Below are 14,085 nucleotides of genomic sequence, written 5' to 3'. Positions count from 1 at the left end.
CAGAGTTAGGAGCAACTGACAGAATAGAATGGGAGGCAGCTGCTCTTATCTGGCAGCGTGCCCCGGGACATGTTCAGCAATGAGGTGGAAAATCCAAACGGCAACTTTCTGCCCTCCTCTCATTATGATGGAGCAGAATCAATGAGGAATTTCTCCTGCACAAATCCTGCCACTGAAACAAGTGGCAGTGCGTGGGCAACTACCATGCTCTTGTGCAGGAGAACATCCTGCTGGATTGTGTCCAATGGGTCAGATTTGCCTATCTCCCAGTCTTGCCATTCTTAATGGTGCCCCATGTTTGCTAGCTGCAGCCTTACCAGGCCACATTATAGGCTGGGCCGGGGCGGGGAGCCACAAAAGGGTAAGCCAACAAAACACACCATAGGTATGAAATGTAGGGCAGTAGGCAGAGATGCCGAAGAGTAAGTCAAGCATGGCAGAACAGATCCAAGTGTTGTTGGCTTCCCATTCTTTTGGTTTTCCTAATCTTCTGCATACCCTACTTGGGAAGGGCCATAGCTTGGGACCAGTTTACCTGAAAGACCACCTTTACCCACGTGAGCTTGCTGGGGTTTTAAGATCTTTGGGATAGGCCTTCTTTCAGTACTGCCACCTTCAGACGCACGCTTGGTGGCAACACGAAAGAGGGCCTTCTTGGTGGCTGCCCCGAGGTTATGGAACTCCCCACCAAAGGAGGCTGGGTGAGCTGCTTCTCTGTTGTCCTGGCAGGCAAAGATGTTTTTATTCAAGCAAGCCTTTGGTGTGCAAGCTGGCCTGTTGGGTTCTGTTTTTATTCTGTTATTGTTGTGTTTTAAATTGTGTTTTTAATGTATTTGTTTTATTATTGTTTTAATCAAGTTTTATTTTAAAAAACGATTGAGTCCCTATGATTGTAAGCCATCTCGGGTGCCATTTTCTTGGTAGAAAGGCAACTTACAGATCAAATAAATACATAGCTCAGTGGTAGAGCACCTGCTTTGCATTCAAAAGGTCCCATGCTCACTCCCTGGCATCTCCAGGTGGGGCTAGAAAGGAATCCTGGATCTGAGGACTTGCTAATTAGTACAAGTTGTGTGCATATTTATTCACACACAATCCTAGTTTTGGTCTCTTGGTTACCCCTTTGCCACCCAAATTCCTCCTCCTCCTCCTCATTATTATTATTATTGTTATTTATCATCATTATTATATTTAAAGTATTGTTACATTAGTGATGATAGATGTCTAGCATTTCCCCACACACTATAGCACTTGATTTCCTGCTGGCCAGAGCAAGCAGCCTGGTATGGCAGGGCAGACAAGTGAGAGACCTTCCTGGGGATAGCCAGATGACTTAGCTGGGGATAGCCAGATGACTTAGAGCAGTGGTTTAATAGGGGGACAGAAGACTTCCCCTTTACCTATGCAATAGTAACATATACTTTAAAAAATACATTAACTAATATGTCAACTAATATGTCATAGTATAAATATATAGGTCAGACTATTTCGTCCATCCAGCCCCATATTGTCTACTCCAGCGTTCCCTAACTGGGTGCCCTCCAGAGGTGTTGAACTACCTCTCCCAGCATGCCCCAGCCAGCTATAGTAGCTGGGGCATGCTGGGAGTGGTAGTTCAACACCTCTGGAGGGCACCAGGTTGAGGAAGGCTGATCTGCTCTGACTGGCAGTTTGAGACAGAGAAAGGTCTTTCCCATGGCGCCTGCTACCTGACCCTCTTTAACCGGAGATGCCAGGGATCATACCTGGGCCTTCACCATGCACAGCGTATGCTCTACCACTGAGCTGTGCCCCCTCCCCTTTGTCCCTAAAACGCATGGAGCTGCCCTAAGGAGGATTCTGAATGTGGAGCAGAACATACGTAGGATGGGGAAGGCATTTCTATATCACAGGAAGCCTGGATCTCTAAAGGCAGTGGAGGAGGCTTGATTCCTCCAAGGAAACTGGGGAAGTGGAGGGAGGCACATTGGAGATTATGGCACTGAGGCATCTTGGCTGTGCTGTGCCATTCACCAGGGGGGTTCCTGGGGTGGGATGGGGAGGAAGAGAGGAATCTCTGGGATTTATACACACTGTGTGCAGCAGCATTCACATCTGGCAGGCCGAGATGCAGCCCCAAAGGTATTTCATCATCATCTGTGTTTTGGCTGAAAAGAGCTTCAAATGGAATGGAACGTGTCACAGCATGTGCCCCTTGGGCACGCGTGAAGAGAACTAATCAGAGCTGCCTCGATGCAATTAGCAGATATCTCTCAGATCAAATTGTGCCCATCATGGCCTTGGTGTGCCTTCAACCACGAAACCAAAATACCATCCGGAGCCAGAGATAAAGGAACAGAAAACAGCAGTGGCTTACAGAACAAGGTCTTGGGGGCAGGGAGAACAAGGACTTCATTTCAGAGTTCTTTCAGCATGCTAATGTTAAGAGAGGTAATTGAAGACCCCCCCACACTTTGGTTATGTTCCAACCACTTTGGTGTTGTGGTCAGAGTGTCAGACTGGGGCTGGAGAAACCCAGGTTCGGATTCCCACTCAGTCACCATGAAGCTCACTGGGTGATCTCTGGCCAGTCGCTACTTCTCAAACTAACCTACCTCGTGTGGTTGTTGTGAAAATAAAATGGAGATTGCTGACCATTGGTCACGCTAGCTGGGGCTGATGGGAGTGGAAGACCACAACATCTGGAGGGCGCCCAGTTCAGGGAGGCTGGTTTATGAAGGCAACTAAGAGCACTTCCAGGCGTTAACAGTCCACAAGACGTCAGGGCTCTGAATCAGTCACCAATAATCCACACATTCAGGAAACCAATGCTGTCACCCTGCTGATTGTTTGCTAGTCCAGCAGGATTAGTGTTGGAGAACAGCAACTGTGGAACTTAGAATTGTATTTTTTACAGTATATACAGGCTGCTCTATAAACAAAGTTCTCAGGGTGACTCACAGTAAGAAATGAAACAATGTTAAAACTCAACAATAAGAGTATAAGCACAGTATTACTCCGCCCCCCTCAAAACAAGCCCAGTTCTGAAGAGCAAACACGGCTTAAAGCTAAGAGGGCTGAGAAGATATAAAGGTTTTAGCTGGCACCAAAATGAGACCAAGAAGGTCACCAGGCAGCCCTCTCCAGGGAGGGCATTCAACAGCCAGGGTGCCACCACTGAAAAGACCTTCTGGCCTAAAGCCATGCACTGCATCTCACTTGGCAGGGGCTCTTGGGGAAGAGGCGTGTGCACTATTTGGGCTATTTTAATGAATACACCTTTAAAGGGTACTCTTCCCCTCACCACTCTGCACTTCCAGTTTGCTGCTCCGGTTGTCCAACACTTTCTGTCCTCCATTCTGGTCTCACCTCTTCCACTGGCAGCTCCTTGAGGCGGGGTAGTGAACTGGAGAGCAGACCAATCAGAAAGGGAGTTGGTGAACATACGATGTCAATCATTGAAGGGGGAAGCACGGGGATGTAGGTGTGCTGCCACGTGAAGGGGTAGAGGAGTGCCACCATGGCATGGCAGCACTTTGACAAGGTGCTGGAGGGGAAAAACAAATGCATGACAGTCAGGCAGCCTGAAACTCTCAACACCCCTTTGAGACGGACACACAGAATAATTAGTAGCAATGGAATACAGTTGGCCCCAACAAATTCTAACACCTGAGACGGTTTTAACCTGGAACAGTGTCTGACTTCTCATGATTTTCAGTTTAAAAAGAGAAATCAAATATAGAGTCCTCATGACTGAGGAAAGATGAACTGGGAAATTGTAAGCAGCATCTACTGAATGGTCAGAAACCAAAGTGGGATTTCGACAGAGCTTTCACTAGTCCCCAAACAAAGGGGTTTCTGCAGAGGTTATTCTCTCTTCCCCCACCAAACTTTCACAGCTGGTTCTTCTCACCCTCAATCTCTGACCAGCCATTACTCTCTGCCTTATTGCATATGGCCAAAGAACTTTTGAACGTATTTTTGTCATCAGAATTTTATGTTTTTATTTATTTACCTTGTATAGTTCAGCGACTGAACTTCTCTGTGGCATGTGCGCATTCTATTTTAAGCACAGTTTTACATGGACCCTCCCCCCACCCCACTGCAGTTACAGTAGTATAATATCATAAGATTGCATAGTAATAGCAGCCATCAATTCCAGTGGCTACAACATGTACCAGAGATTTCTCAAAATTGTACCATGGGGATCACAATTTTTGTGCATATTTCCCCCTGAGTCCAAGGACTCCTGGAGTCATGGGATTAATGGATATTCTCAGCTTTCACACCACTGCCTCTTAAATACAGCAAGACATGGAACGATTCCAACATTCTTCTATTTTTTTTCCTGCTAGCTAAGCAATTTGTTAGAAAACTCGAGCATCTATGTCCACTGAAGTCAAACATACTTGCCAAGAAAGAAGGCAAAAAAAGGCAGAAGATATAAGAAACCAAGCGACATCCAGCTGAGGACATCTCCAGGCAGCAGGCTTTCCTCAGCTACACTAGTGATTTTCTAATGATTCAGCCAGCCTCTCACCTGCCGTCTGCCTGGGGATTGTGCCATTCCTGATGCTGATCACGGCCAGTCCGAATGGAATAGCAGGATTAGTGTGGGCAGTTCAGCAATCATGGTGTAAACCCCCCCCGCCAGTAATGCCACCTCAAGCCCCCCATTACAGTAGATCAGCCTTCCCCAATCAGGTGCCCTCCAGATTTTTGGACTACAATTCACATCAGCTCCAGCCAGCATACCCAATGATCAGGGATGATGGGAGTTGCAGCCCAAAACATCTGGAGGGCAGCAGGTTAGGGAAGGCTGTGATAGCTGATAGCAAACATGGAGGCACTTGCTGTTCCATTGCCTGGCTTGGAACTACCAGTTAGTCATGTGGGAAAAGCAGGGCTGGCTTGCTGCTTTTTGTGGGTTCCCCATACACGATCACACATATCTCAGTATCTCATCTACTTTGCCTCCTAATTAATGATAAAAAAGGGAAAATAGGGGAAAAAATAGTCCTATGCCTACTTTATGCATCTGTCTATGTGCGTACCGTGCTTCCAGATAAGGCTTTTGTCAGGCCATCACCCTGCCTCCAGACAATGTTGTCTTCCACTCATAACCCTCCCATGCTTTCCCACCACTGCTTCTTTTTTCCTGACTGCGGCAAATCCATTAGGGAAGAAAAGGTGGAATTGCTACAAAATGCCTTCCAATAGATAGCACTAGGACCCCTCTGCCTGGAAGCGCCTTCTGATGTTGTGTGGAATTTGGCCTTCTTAAGAATGATAGTATCTTTAAGCAGTGACTTCATGGCAGGCTATTGAGACGGGAGAGGATGAAATGTGGCTTCCATTCAAACGCAGCCAACAGAGTGGTGGGAGACATTTTTATCTTCTGTGATGTTCAAGAAAGGTTTGGCCAGAGAGCTTTCATTTTTGCAACAGCAGAAGAATGCAGCAACATTGTTTTCATGCCCCCAAAATGCACCACCCTCCAAGGCAGGCAAGGGCATGGGTATCTCATCAGCTGTAGCAGTGCAAAGTCCTTTGAGCATTTGAGGAGGCCCATGAGTTACTAAACGGTACACATAACGTCATTTGGCTTGATGAGCCAGGTCTTGAATGAAAAGAGGAGGGGAGTGAGATATGCAGCGCAGCCTAAAGGAATCATATGGCCAGGAAACCACTCACAGCTGGCTTAAGTTAAGTATCATGAGGGAATATGCACAGAACAGGAGGGAGAAGGGCAAGGCAGGGAAAAAGAATATCCCAGGCCTGGCATGAATGAGAAGGAAAGAATACTTGCTGAGTATACATTTATTTTAAAAACAACAGACTGTTTATATTTAGCATACATGCTGTGCAGCAAAAAAATGTTGGCTTTCTAAGAATCTTTAAGTTCTCATTGTATAAAAAAAAGTTTCTAGTCCTCATGGCTGAAAATTCAAATTTTGAAGAAAAGTGCAGGCACTAAAGGATTTAGTAATCCAAGGGCGTGACCTGTGTTACCTAGACACTGCAGTGCACAGACTTGTGAAGAATTTACGGTGGACAGGAAATTCTTGGTCTTTCCAAGGAGATCATGGGTAGTAGTTTTAACCCTTTCTTGGTTGAGGAATCCTGAAACATCATGATGATGAAGATGTGCCACTTGTTCACTTAGGAAGCCCTCTTGAGAGCCTGATAATACAGGCCTTTACAAGCTGTTGTAAAAACCCTTCTTTTTCAGAAAGTCTTCAAATGATGTGATAAAACCTTGAATTTCACAGCTGTATTGAAACATTTAAGAACATTTATATATGAATTTTTAAATAAAACAGAACTCTTTAATTTATTCCATTGGCTTCTTGGGGACAGTTCCAGAGTAAGGCATATTAAGGATTATTTCCTTCCTTCCCTAGTTTTACACTTTTACTTAATAATACTTATTACTATTACTATTACTATTATTATTATTTTAGTCAGCTTGGCCTCCACAATCCATTTTGGTCACAGATTGCTGGAACCTTTCCCTGTGAGTGATAAGCTTTGATGCATGAAGCCTGGACAAAGCTAACAAAAAAGATGAATTTAATCGCTTGCCTTAAAACACACACACACACACACACATTTTCCTGAGCTGAAAAAGAATGTTTACTATGGTTGCTATGGTAAGGTGGGGTGCGGGGAGGAAAGAAAAGGAGTAAGACTTCTTTCCTTTCCTGTTGGCAAGGTTCAGAATGACAGATCTTTACAGAAAAGGAAGGAAAAACAAAAAAAGAACTTCCCTTGCTGTACACTTATTAAACCTGGTTTGGGCTCAGCTCAAAAATGCTGCACAACTCATACACCATTTGGCAAGAGGCCCTCGGAGTCAAAGCTACAGATTTTTGCAGCACAAACAATTCACGCATTGAGCAAGGGTGGAAGCTATACTGTCAACTGCAGAAGATGGGGTGATGGATTGTATTTATCAACACCCTTTCTCCACCTGCATGCCAGATTATTTCTAGCATTCCAAACCCCTGAGCAACCTTGAACTGTTGCCTTGGTTTAAAGAGAGAGAAAATGAGAAACTTGCTAGATAGACGTTAAACCCTCTTAAAAAATGTAAAACAATCTCCTCTTTCCCAAATAAATATCAGTATTCATTGTTTATTTATTTAGATGTATACTATCACCGATGCAATGAATATGAACTTGAGCAAGCTCCGGGAGAGAGTGCAGGACAGGAAGGCCTGGCGTGCTATGGTCCATGGGGTCACGAAGCGTCGGACACGACTGAACGACTGAACAACAAAACAATACTTTGCTCTTCAATCAAATCATCAGGGCTTATAACAAAATATTAAAAGATCATAAAAATAGGCCAAGACGATCACATCTACAGAAGTAGCATTAAAATAGTACAGAAGGCAGAATTAAAAAAAAGATAATGAAGGGTGTAATCATATTTAGACCAAAAAAAGTCCTACAATTCCTAGCATGCCCCAGCCAGCCTTCCCCAGCCTGGTTGCCCCCAGATGTGTTAGACTGCACCTCTGTCCAACACAACTGAAGGGCCCAGGCTGGGGAAAGCTGAAGCAGTTCATGCACAGTTCCTCAACTAAATTGCTCCTCTAAATTCAAACTGAATCGCACCCCTCTGCTTGCCCTCATGAGGAGAACTGACCTGCCCCACACCCTGCTAGAATCGTTGCTAGGTGCTGCAAACATAGAAATGGCTGAAGATTTTCCTCTTAACAGTCAAGACTAGAAACCCGCTAAGGAAATCTTATGATTCTAATATTTAAACTATTTTCCTTGTTATGTTTTTCACTCCAAAAAAATTTAAAACCAGGTTCAGTACCTGGTAACCTTGGAGAAAAGGTCTTGGGAAACGGAGCTTGAAAACACTTTGGAGAGCCAACAGTTAATTTAAAAAAATGTTTCGAAAGCTGCTTCCAGAGCTTTGGCTGAAGTATGACAGGCACAGCAACCCTGAGGGGTGGTAGGGCATATTGAGGCACATGAGGTATTGAGGCCTCATTCCCAGCCCTGCTGGCTTGCACCAACCAGGGCAGAAGGTGTGTGTGTGTGTGTGTGTGGGAGGCAGTTTTGCTAGTGGATCCATGTATTTACACACACACAACCCGGCCACAATACAGCAAAGGGGATAAATGATCTCCAGCAGCTCCAGGGCAAGCGTAGCTGACAGGCCTGGATTGGGGCCATCTGGGGGAATGGAGTAGGAAACCCCTTTATATTGGGTCAGGGCACTGGTCCATCTAGCCTGGTATTATTGACACTGACTGGCAGCAATGGCTCCCCAGAGTTTCAAGCAGGAGTTTTTCTTGCCCTACCTGGAAATGCCAAGGATTGAACCCGTGACCTTCTGCATGCAAAAGCATGTTCTCTCCCACTGAGCCCCTCCCCATGTCCATAGAATGAATCCAAAGCCAGCTCCTCCCTGCCCCCACCTTGTCCACAGAATTCCTCCCCGCCACAGCACTCCTCTCCCCGAGTGGAGAGGCACAAAGAGGCCAACCCCTTGCAGCACTGAGGTGGTGGTGGTGGTAGGATTGCACTTGACTACCCACCGGGGTGCTTCAGACCCATTTTGTGCAGGTTCTGAGGTTAAACAAGACCAAATTTACATGTGTTTCTGTTTTCTGTTTCTCTGTGCTGTATGCTAGACCCTGATGCTGGGAAAGATTGAAGGCAAAAGGAGAAGGGAACGGCAGAGGATGAGATGGCTAGATAGCATCACCGATGCAATGAATATGGACTTGAGCACACTCCGGGAGACAGCGCAGGACAGGAAGGCCTGGCGTGCTATGGTCCATTTATTTATTTATTATTAAATTTATTAATCGCCCATCTGGCTGGTCACCCACTCTGGGCGATGTACAACATACAATAAAACAGTTTAAAACAATAAAATTCTACAATAAAAACATTTCCTAAAATACCCTAACCCACCCCAAATGCCTGCCTGAACAACCACGTTTTTAATGGTCCATGGGGTCACGAAGAGTCGGACACAACTGAATGACTGAACAACAACAACAACAACAACATGCTGTAAAAGGGGAAGCTTGTGTTTGTATTTAAGTTCTCTACCATGGAAGAAATATTAGTCCAAGGAAGCATGAAAAATGATTTCCACTAAAATACGTAGTGAAAAATGCTTTTGCATTATTATTGTGCATTGTTGAGTGAGTGTGTGTGTGTGTGTGTGTGTGTGCGCGTGCATGCACAAATGTCACATGAGTTCAGTATTGGGGGCAAAGTATGGGGCCCGCTATAGACAGCTAGCCCTGGGGCCCATTGTGGCCTTGATCTGGCCCTGCCTATAGCTAAGCATGTTCCCATCCCACCAATTTCATTATCCCATTGTTTTGTACTGGATTGTATCCATGTTGTTCAAGATTAAGGAAATCTGTATAATTTATTCCAACTCCAGTGTTTACATTTTTTCAAACATTTGATGGAGGGAAAAGGACAGCAGGCAATAAGTAGTGAGAGGGCAGGCCATAGAAACATGGGCAGGCCATAGAAACAAATTCACATTTAGGAGTTCTGAATCTAGAACAGACAGCATTCAGAACTTTTCCCTGCATCTGTGAGGGCTAGAAAGTTAACTCCCCCCCCCTAATGTTTAAAGTTAAGATTCTTAGGATTCCTGATCACATTTTATGCAACAGACATACTTCTTGTCAGTCTCTACTGTACTTTCTCATAGCTTTCCTGTATGCTGTTCTTGTCCACCTTCAAAAAACCTGATAGATGAAGGAATTTTTGGCCCCTTTTTCAGCAAAGACCTCTTCAGCTTTCCCTTCCTTCTCCCGGTCCCACGGACACAGCAGGACTTACTGGGAATTGTGAAAACAGGCAGGCTGTTGAAATCTGATCTTGCGCTCGTAAGCGTCATTACTTATTTGTTAAGTTTTTGCCTTTGCTCTCTTGAAAAAAGAGAACTCTACTCTCTCCATCCTCAAGTGTTTAAGAAATGGCTGTGTGCCAGGCACCAGCTGTAGAAAATCTTAGAGAGATCTGGGCCCCTTTTTTTCACAAGGTGTGGGCGGAAAGAGTTTTGGTTGAATCGCTTGTGAACTAAAACTACAGGCCATCTAAGCCAATGGATAAGAAAATTACGAATTGCATCGGTCCATGAGACCGAGATCCATCGAGGCTGGCAATCTGTCACGAGCAACAGCCAGCCAGATGTGCTGGAAAGCTCACAAGGAGGGCACGAAAGGGATGACCATCTCCTGTTGTTTATCCCCAGATTCTGGTACTTAGGGGGGTATTATGCCAGATACTTCTAAGCATAAAGGTTCCATCAGCTATCGTGGCAAATAGCTGTTGATAGAGCAATCCTCCATGAGTCTATCTGATCCTTTTTAAAGCACCATTTAAGCTAGTTAAAGCTGTATAAGTGAAGGCCTTTTCCACATTACCCCGGAAAGCACATTGTAAGCATTTTTTAGCCATTATGCAATACCGACCCCACTAAGATGACATGTTCATGATAAATAGAGGGAAATGCTGTCTGCGTGCAAGGGGAGGGCGTTACTCTTCCACTCTCTTCCGCTCCCCCCCCCCAATAAAAGATCTGGCTAGATGTCCTGAACATCCATGCAGGATATGGACAGCTGAGGGTGGGCCACACACTGCCAAAGAATATCTGTCTATCTGGGTATAAGGTATTGTAGTTCGAGTGATCAGAAAAATATGATGTCCCTGAAATGAATTGGAGCCCCACCCCAAATAATAAGAAATACCCGACTGAGCCCACCCCTGCCCCCAAATCTGGTGGTTGTGGAGGAACCAAGGAACTTGAGAACCAAAACTTGATGCCATTTGGATCTAGTGACAGGAAGGATCAAGAGACAAGAAGAAATAACCCCAGCCATGGAAGGAGGTTATTTCTATAGATCCACAGAAGGGGGCACCACTTCTGGAAGGAGCACAAGAGAAAAAAAATATTCAGGGTTTGGGCTCCCTTTTGGCAAAGCTCTGAGGGCGTGTTCCCATGGATCCCCACCACACTAGAGCCCCTTAGTGCTGTCAACGCATTGCTCTTCCATGATCATCTGAAAGCAAGCCTACCACTGAAGTTCTATGCGGTCCTTAATCGCTCTTTGCAAACCCTGCAATGCCCATCCTCATGGCAAAGGCAAGAGCGGGTGGCACTTTACTGCACCAGCCACAGCAACTCCAAGCAAAGGGGTTTGAACACTGGTTGGTGAGTTTGTTTTTGTACTTTTATTTTTTATTTGTGCACTTGCAAGTCTAGCCAAAAATGAAATAAAAATTAAAAAAGGAAGAAGTGAAATGGAAATTTAAAAAAAGAAGTTAAAGAAAGAGGCCAACACTAGCTGTTGAAGAGTAATGGAGAAAGGACATGTAGGACATACAATGGTGGAGGTGGAGAGGCAAGCAGAGAAGGAAGGCTACAGTCCCACGAATTTGCTGTTTGGAAGGGAGAATGGCTGACTCTTGTCCTCCGTTCCCTCTCCTGAACAGCTATTTACAGAATTTTAACCTTTCTGAAAGGGCTCCATCAGTGCAGAACAGGTCAAAGTGGCACCGCAACTGCATTTTAAGTCAGAAATATTGCCATGAAATGTTAAAAAAAGATGGAAGGGCAGCTCAGAAAACACTTGAATTTAAACAGTTTAGAAGAGACATTGTCTGGATCAGCCTTCCCCAACCCGGTGCCCTCCTCCAGATGTGTGGAACTACAGCTCCCATCTCTCCCAGCCAGCAGGGTTGATGGTCAGGGATTATGGGAGCTGTAGTTCCACACATCAGGAGGAGGGCACCAGGTTGGGGAAGGCTGTTTTGGATGCTGTGGAATTCCAGACTGAGCTAGCATGGAAGCATTCATGCTCAGTTTAAGGATCAAAATCTTCTATCTCATAGTATGTCTCAATTGAACCTGGGCACATATTTTGTACAGAGAACAAAATGTGCAACCTGGACACTCCATGGCAACAGTAGCAGCTTCCTGGAGGCAATACTTGTGATCTTAGCAGCACATTCTTATTTTTCAGCCACTGAAATCACAAGTATCACTTCTGGGTAGCTGCAGGAGAGAGACTGAGGGGCCATGCGTTAATTCTGCATGTGAATCTGTCCCCAGGGACCTGGGCTGTCTAAACCAGCCCCAAGTGATCTCCAAAATTGGCCTCCAACAGTTGGGGGCTGCCTGAGATAGTCAGAGACTGGGATCTGTTCTAAACACTTCACACATTCCCAGCTTGAGGCAGAACACACGTGCTGCTGCTTGCCACTGCTGCGTTCCCCCACCCCCACCTCTGAATTCCCCCCATCACTGCCGCATCGTCCACGGCATCCCCTGGATCCCCCCACCCCCCATTGCCACTGTTGCCCTCTGGCTCATTCTGAGGATCCCCTCGGAGTGAGCCAGCGTGCGGGCCGGCCCTCCTGGAGAGCCACAGTGGCCAGAGAAAGCAGCCAGCATGGCTCCTCAGGGAGCTGACCAAGCCCAAATGCCTGGATCTGAGGGGGGTCCTTCCTCAGAGCCAGGCATTGCAAGAGAAGCGTCCTTGAAGATCGACCGCGGTACAAGCCATCTTCTGGGACACCCTCCCATATTGCGTGGCTCTGAGGAAGGGCCCCCTCCGAGCCAGGCACTTGGGCTTGGTTGGCAAATGCCACAGTGAGAGAGCAGCCAGCGGAGCTCTCTGGAGCACCTGCTGTGCAGCAGTGAGGCAGTGGGGGGGCCCTCGTGGTGGTAGGGGGCAGTCTGCTACCTGAGGTGGAGGTTCACCCTGCCTCATGGGAGGGCTGGCCCTGCATATTCCTATTCTACAGTGATATGTGCAATTATTACATAGGAAGTGTTAATGTGTGAACCCAGGCTTGAGTGAGAGCTGACAGAAGGGAAGCAAACACCACAGACATCCTAGCTCTAGAGGCTTTGTTTTGAAGCTTCACTGTTCTCTGTTATGTCCAGAAAAAACAGAAGTAGCTGCTATGCTTATAATTTAGGCCACCTTTGAATACTGGCTTTAGGAACGAGTGGCGAGAATTAATGAATAAAGGCACCCAGACACTGTGGAGAATACATTTTCTGCTGAAGGTGAGGCACAGGAATAAGTAGGAAGAAATAGGTACCTGAGTTTGTCTGCTATAAATATCACCCTTCTCTCCAGCAACAGGGAAGCAAAGACTCTGCTTAAGTGGCGGATGCTGAGTGAAGAGAACAAGGACTCAAAATCTACATGCTCGAGCCTTGAGTCAAGCGGCCGACGCAACTCTATTACCTGAAAGGATAAAGAATAGGGCTCATTGCCTCAGTGAAGGCCTCAAGGTGAAATCTGGAACCTAAAATCTCATTCACATGTTTCAGGCACAACCTTCAGTGCTGGCTCCAGGGTTTTGAGGGCAAGTCACCCTCAACGGGCACCTTCCTTCAGTAAGTCTACCTGCTCTCCACCATTGTCACCAGCTGCTATCACTCATCCTCTTTCTCATCCTTGCTACCACTTGCTTGCTTGACAGGTAAGAGAGCCAGTCAGCAAGTAGGCAGCGGCATCTGCTGCTTCTCGTTCTTCCCACCGCCATTATCTGAGCCAGAGCAAGAGGCAGGTGAACAAGAAGATTATGATGGTGAAGAAGAGGAGAAACTCCAGGGGGCTGTTGTCAGTGGGCCCATGCTGGGGTGTGGGCCCTTGGCAGGTGCCTAACCATGTCTACCCTTGATGCCAACCCTGGGTAATACTTCTAAAATGTTTGCAGCAGTGTGCTGACAGCCCTGACTACCTCTACCATTTTGTGTTACATTTCCTACTTTTGCCTACCACTCCATCATCCTCTCACTCTGGTTTTGACCTCACCTCTGTCCCAGAGCCAGGCAGGAAGTTCTTGATAGTGATTGTTCGGCCCAGAGCTGGAAAAGGAGCCTCCATGACACTCCTCATAAGGGGCTGCACCAAGGCTGGGGAAATCCCACGCCTTTTCTCGACCTCATCCAAGATCTTTAAAAAGGAGAGAAACCAACAAGTAAAAGGCAAGAAGATGCTCTACAGAGGACATATTAATTTCATATGTTTGCACCTCTCCTTGCCTCATTCTGGGTCTCCATTTCTTTACCAACACACCATTGTTTTT

General features: G+C 46.1%; 1 protein-coding gene across 3 annotated transcripts in view; it reads right to left on the bottom strand.

The window, feature by feature from the left end:
* Positions 1–14,085, bottom strand: part of DENND2A (DENN domain containing 2A) — an 88,788-nt gene that overhangs the window by 10,680 nt on the left and 64,023 nt on the right. For all 3 annotated transcript variants that reach the window (XM_084809501.1, XM_084809500.1, XM_084809499.1), the window contains 3 exons: positions 13,812–13,952; positions 13,090–13,238; positions 3,349–3,526 (listed from right to left, as the gene is read on the bottom strand). In XM_084809501.1, coding sequence (XP_084665627.1) covers positions 3,349–3,526; positions 13,090–13,238; positions 13,812–13,952 — 468 coding nt within the window. The remainder of the gene's footprint in view (positions 1–3,348; positions 3,527–13,089; positions 13,239–13,811; positions 13,953–14,085) is intronic.

This window comes from Heloderma suspectum, chromosome 7 (assembly GCF_057233095.1).
Source record: "Heloderma suspectum isolate Gila_16-S chromosome 7, 16-S_ref, whole genome shotgun sequence".
NCBI lineage: Eukaryota > Metazoa > Chordata > Lepidosauria > Squamata > Helodermatidae > Heloderma > Heloderma suspectum.
The sequence above is the reverse complement of the archived record's forward strand: the minus strand, read 5'-3'. Positions and strand labels throughout refer to the sequence as shown.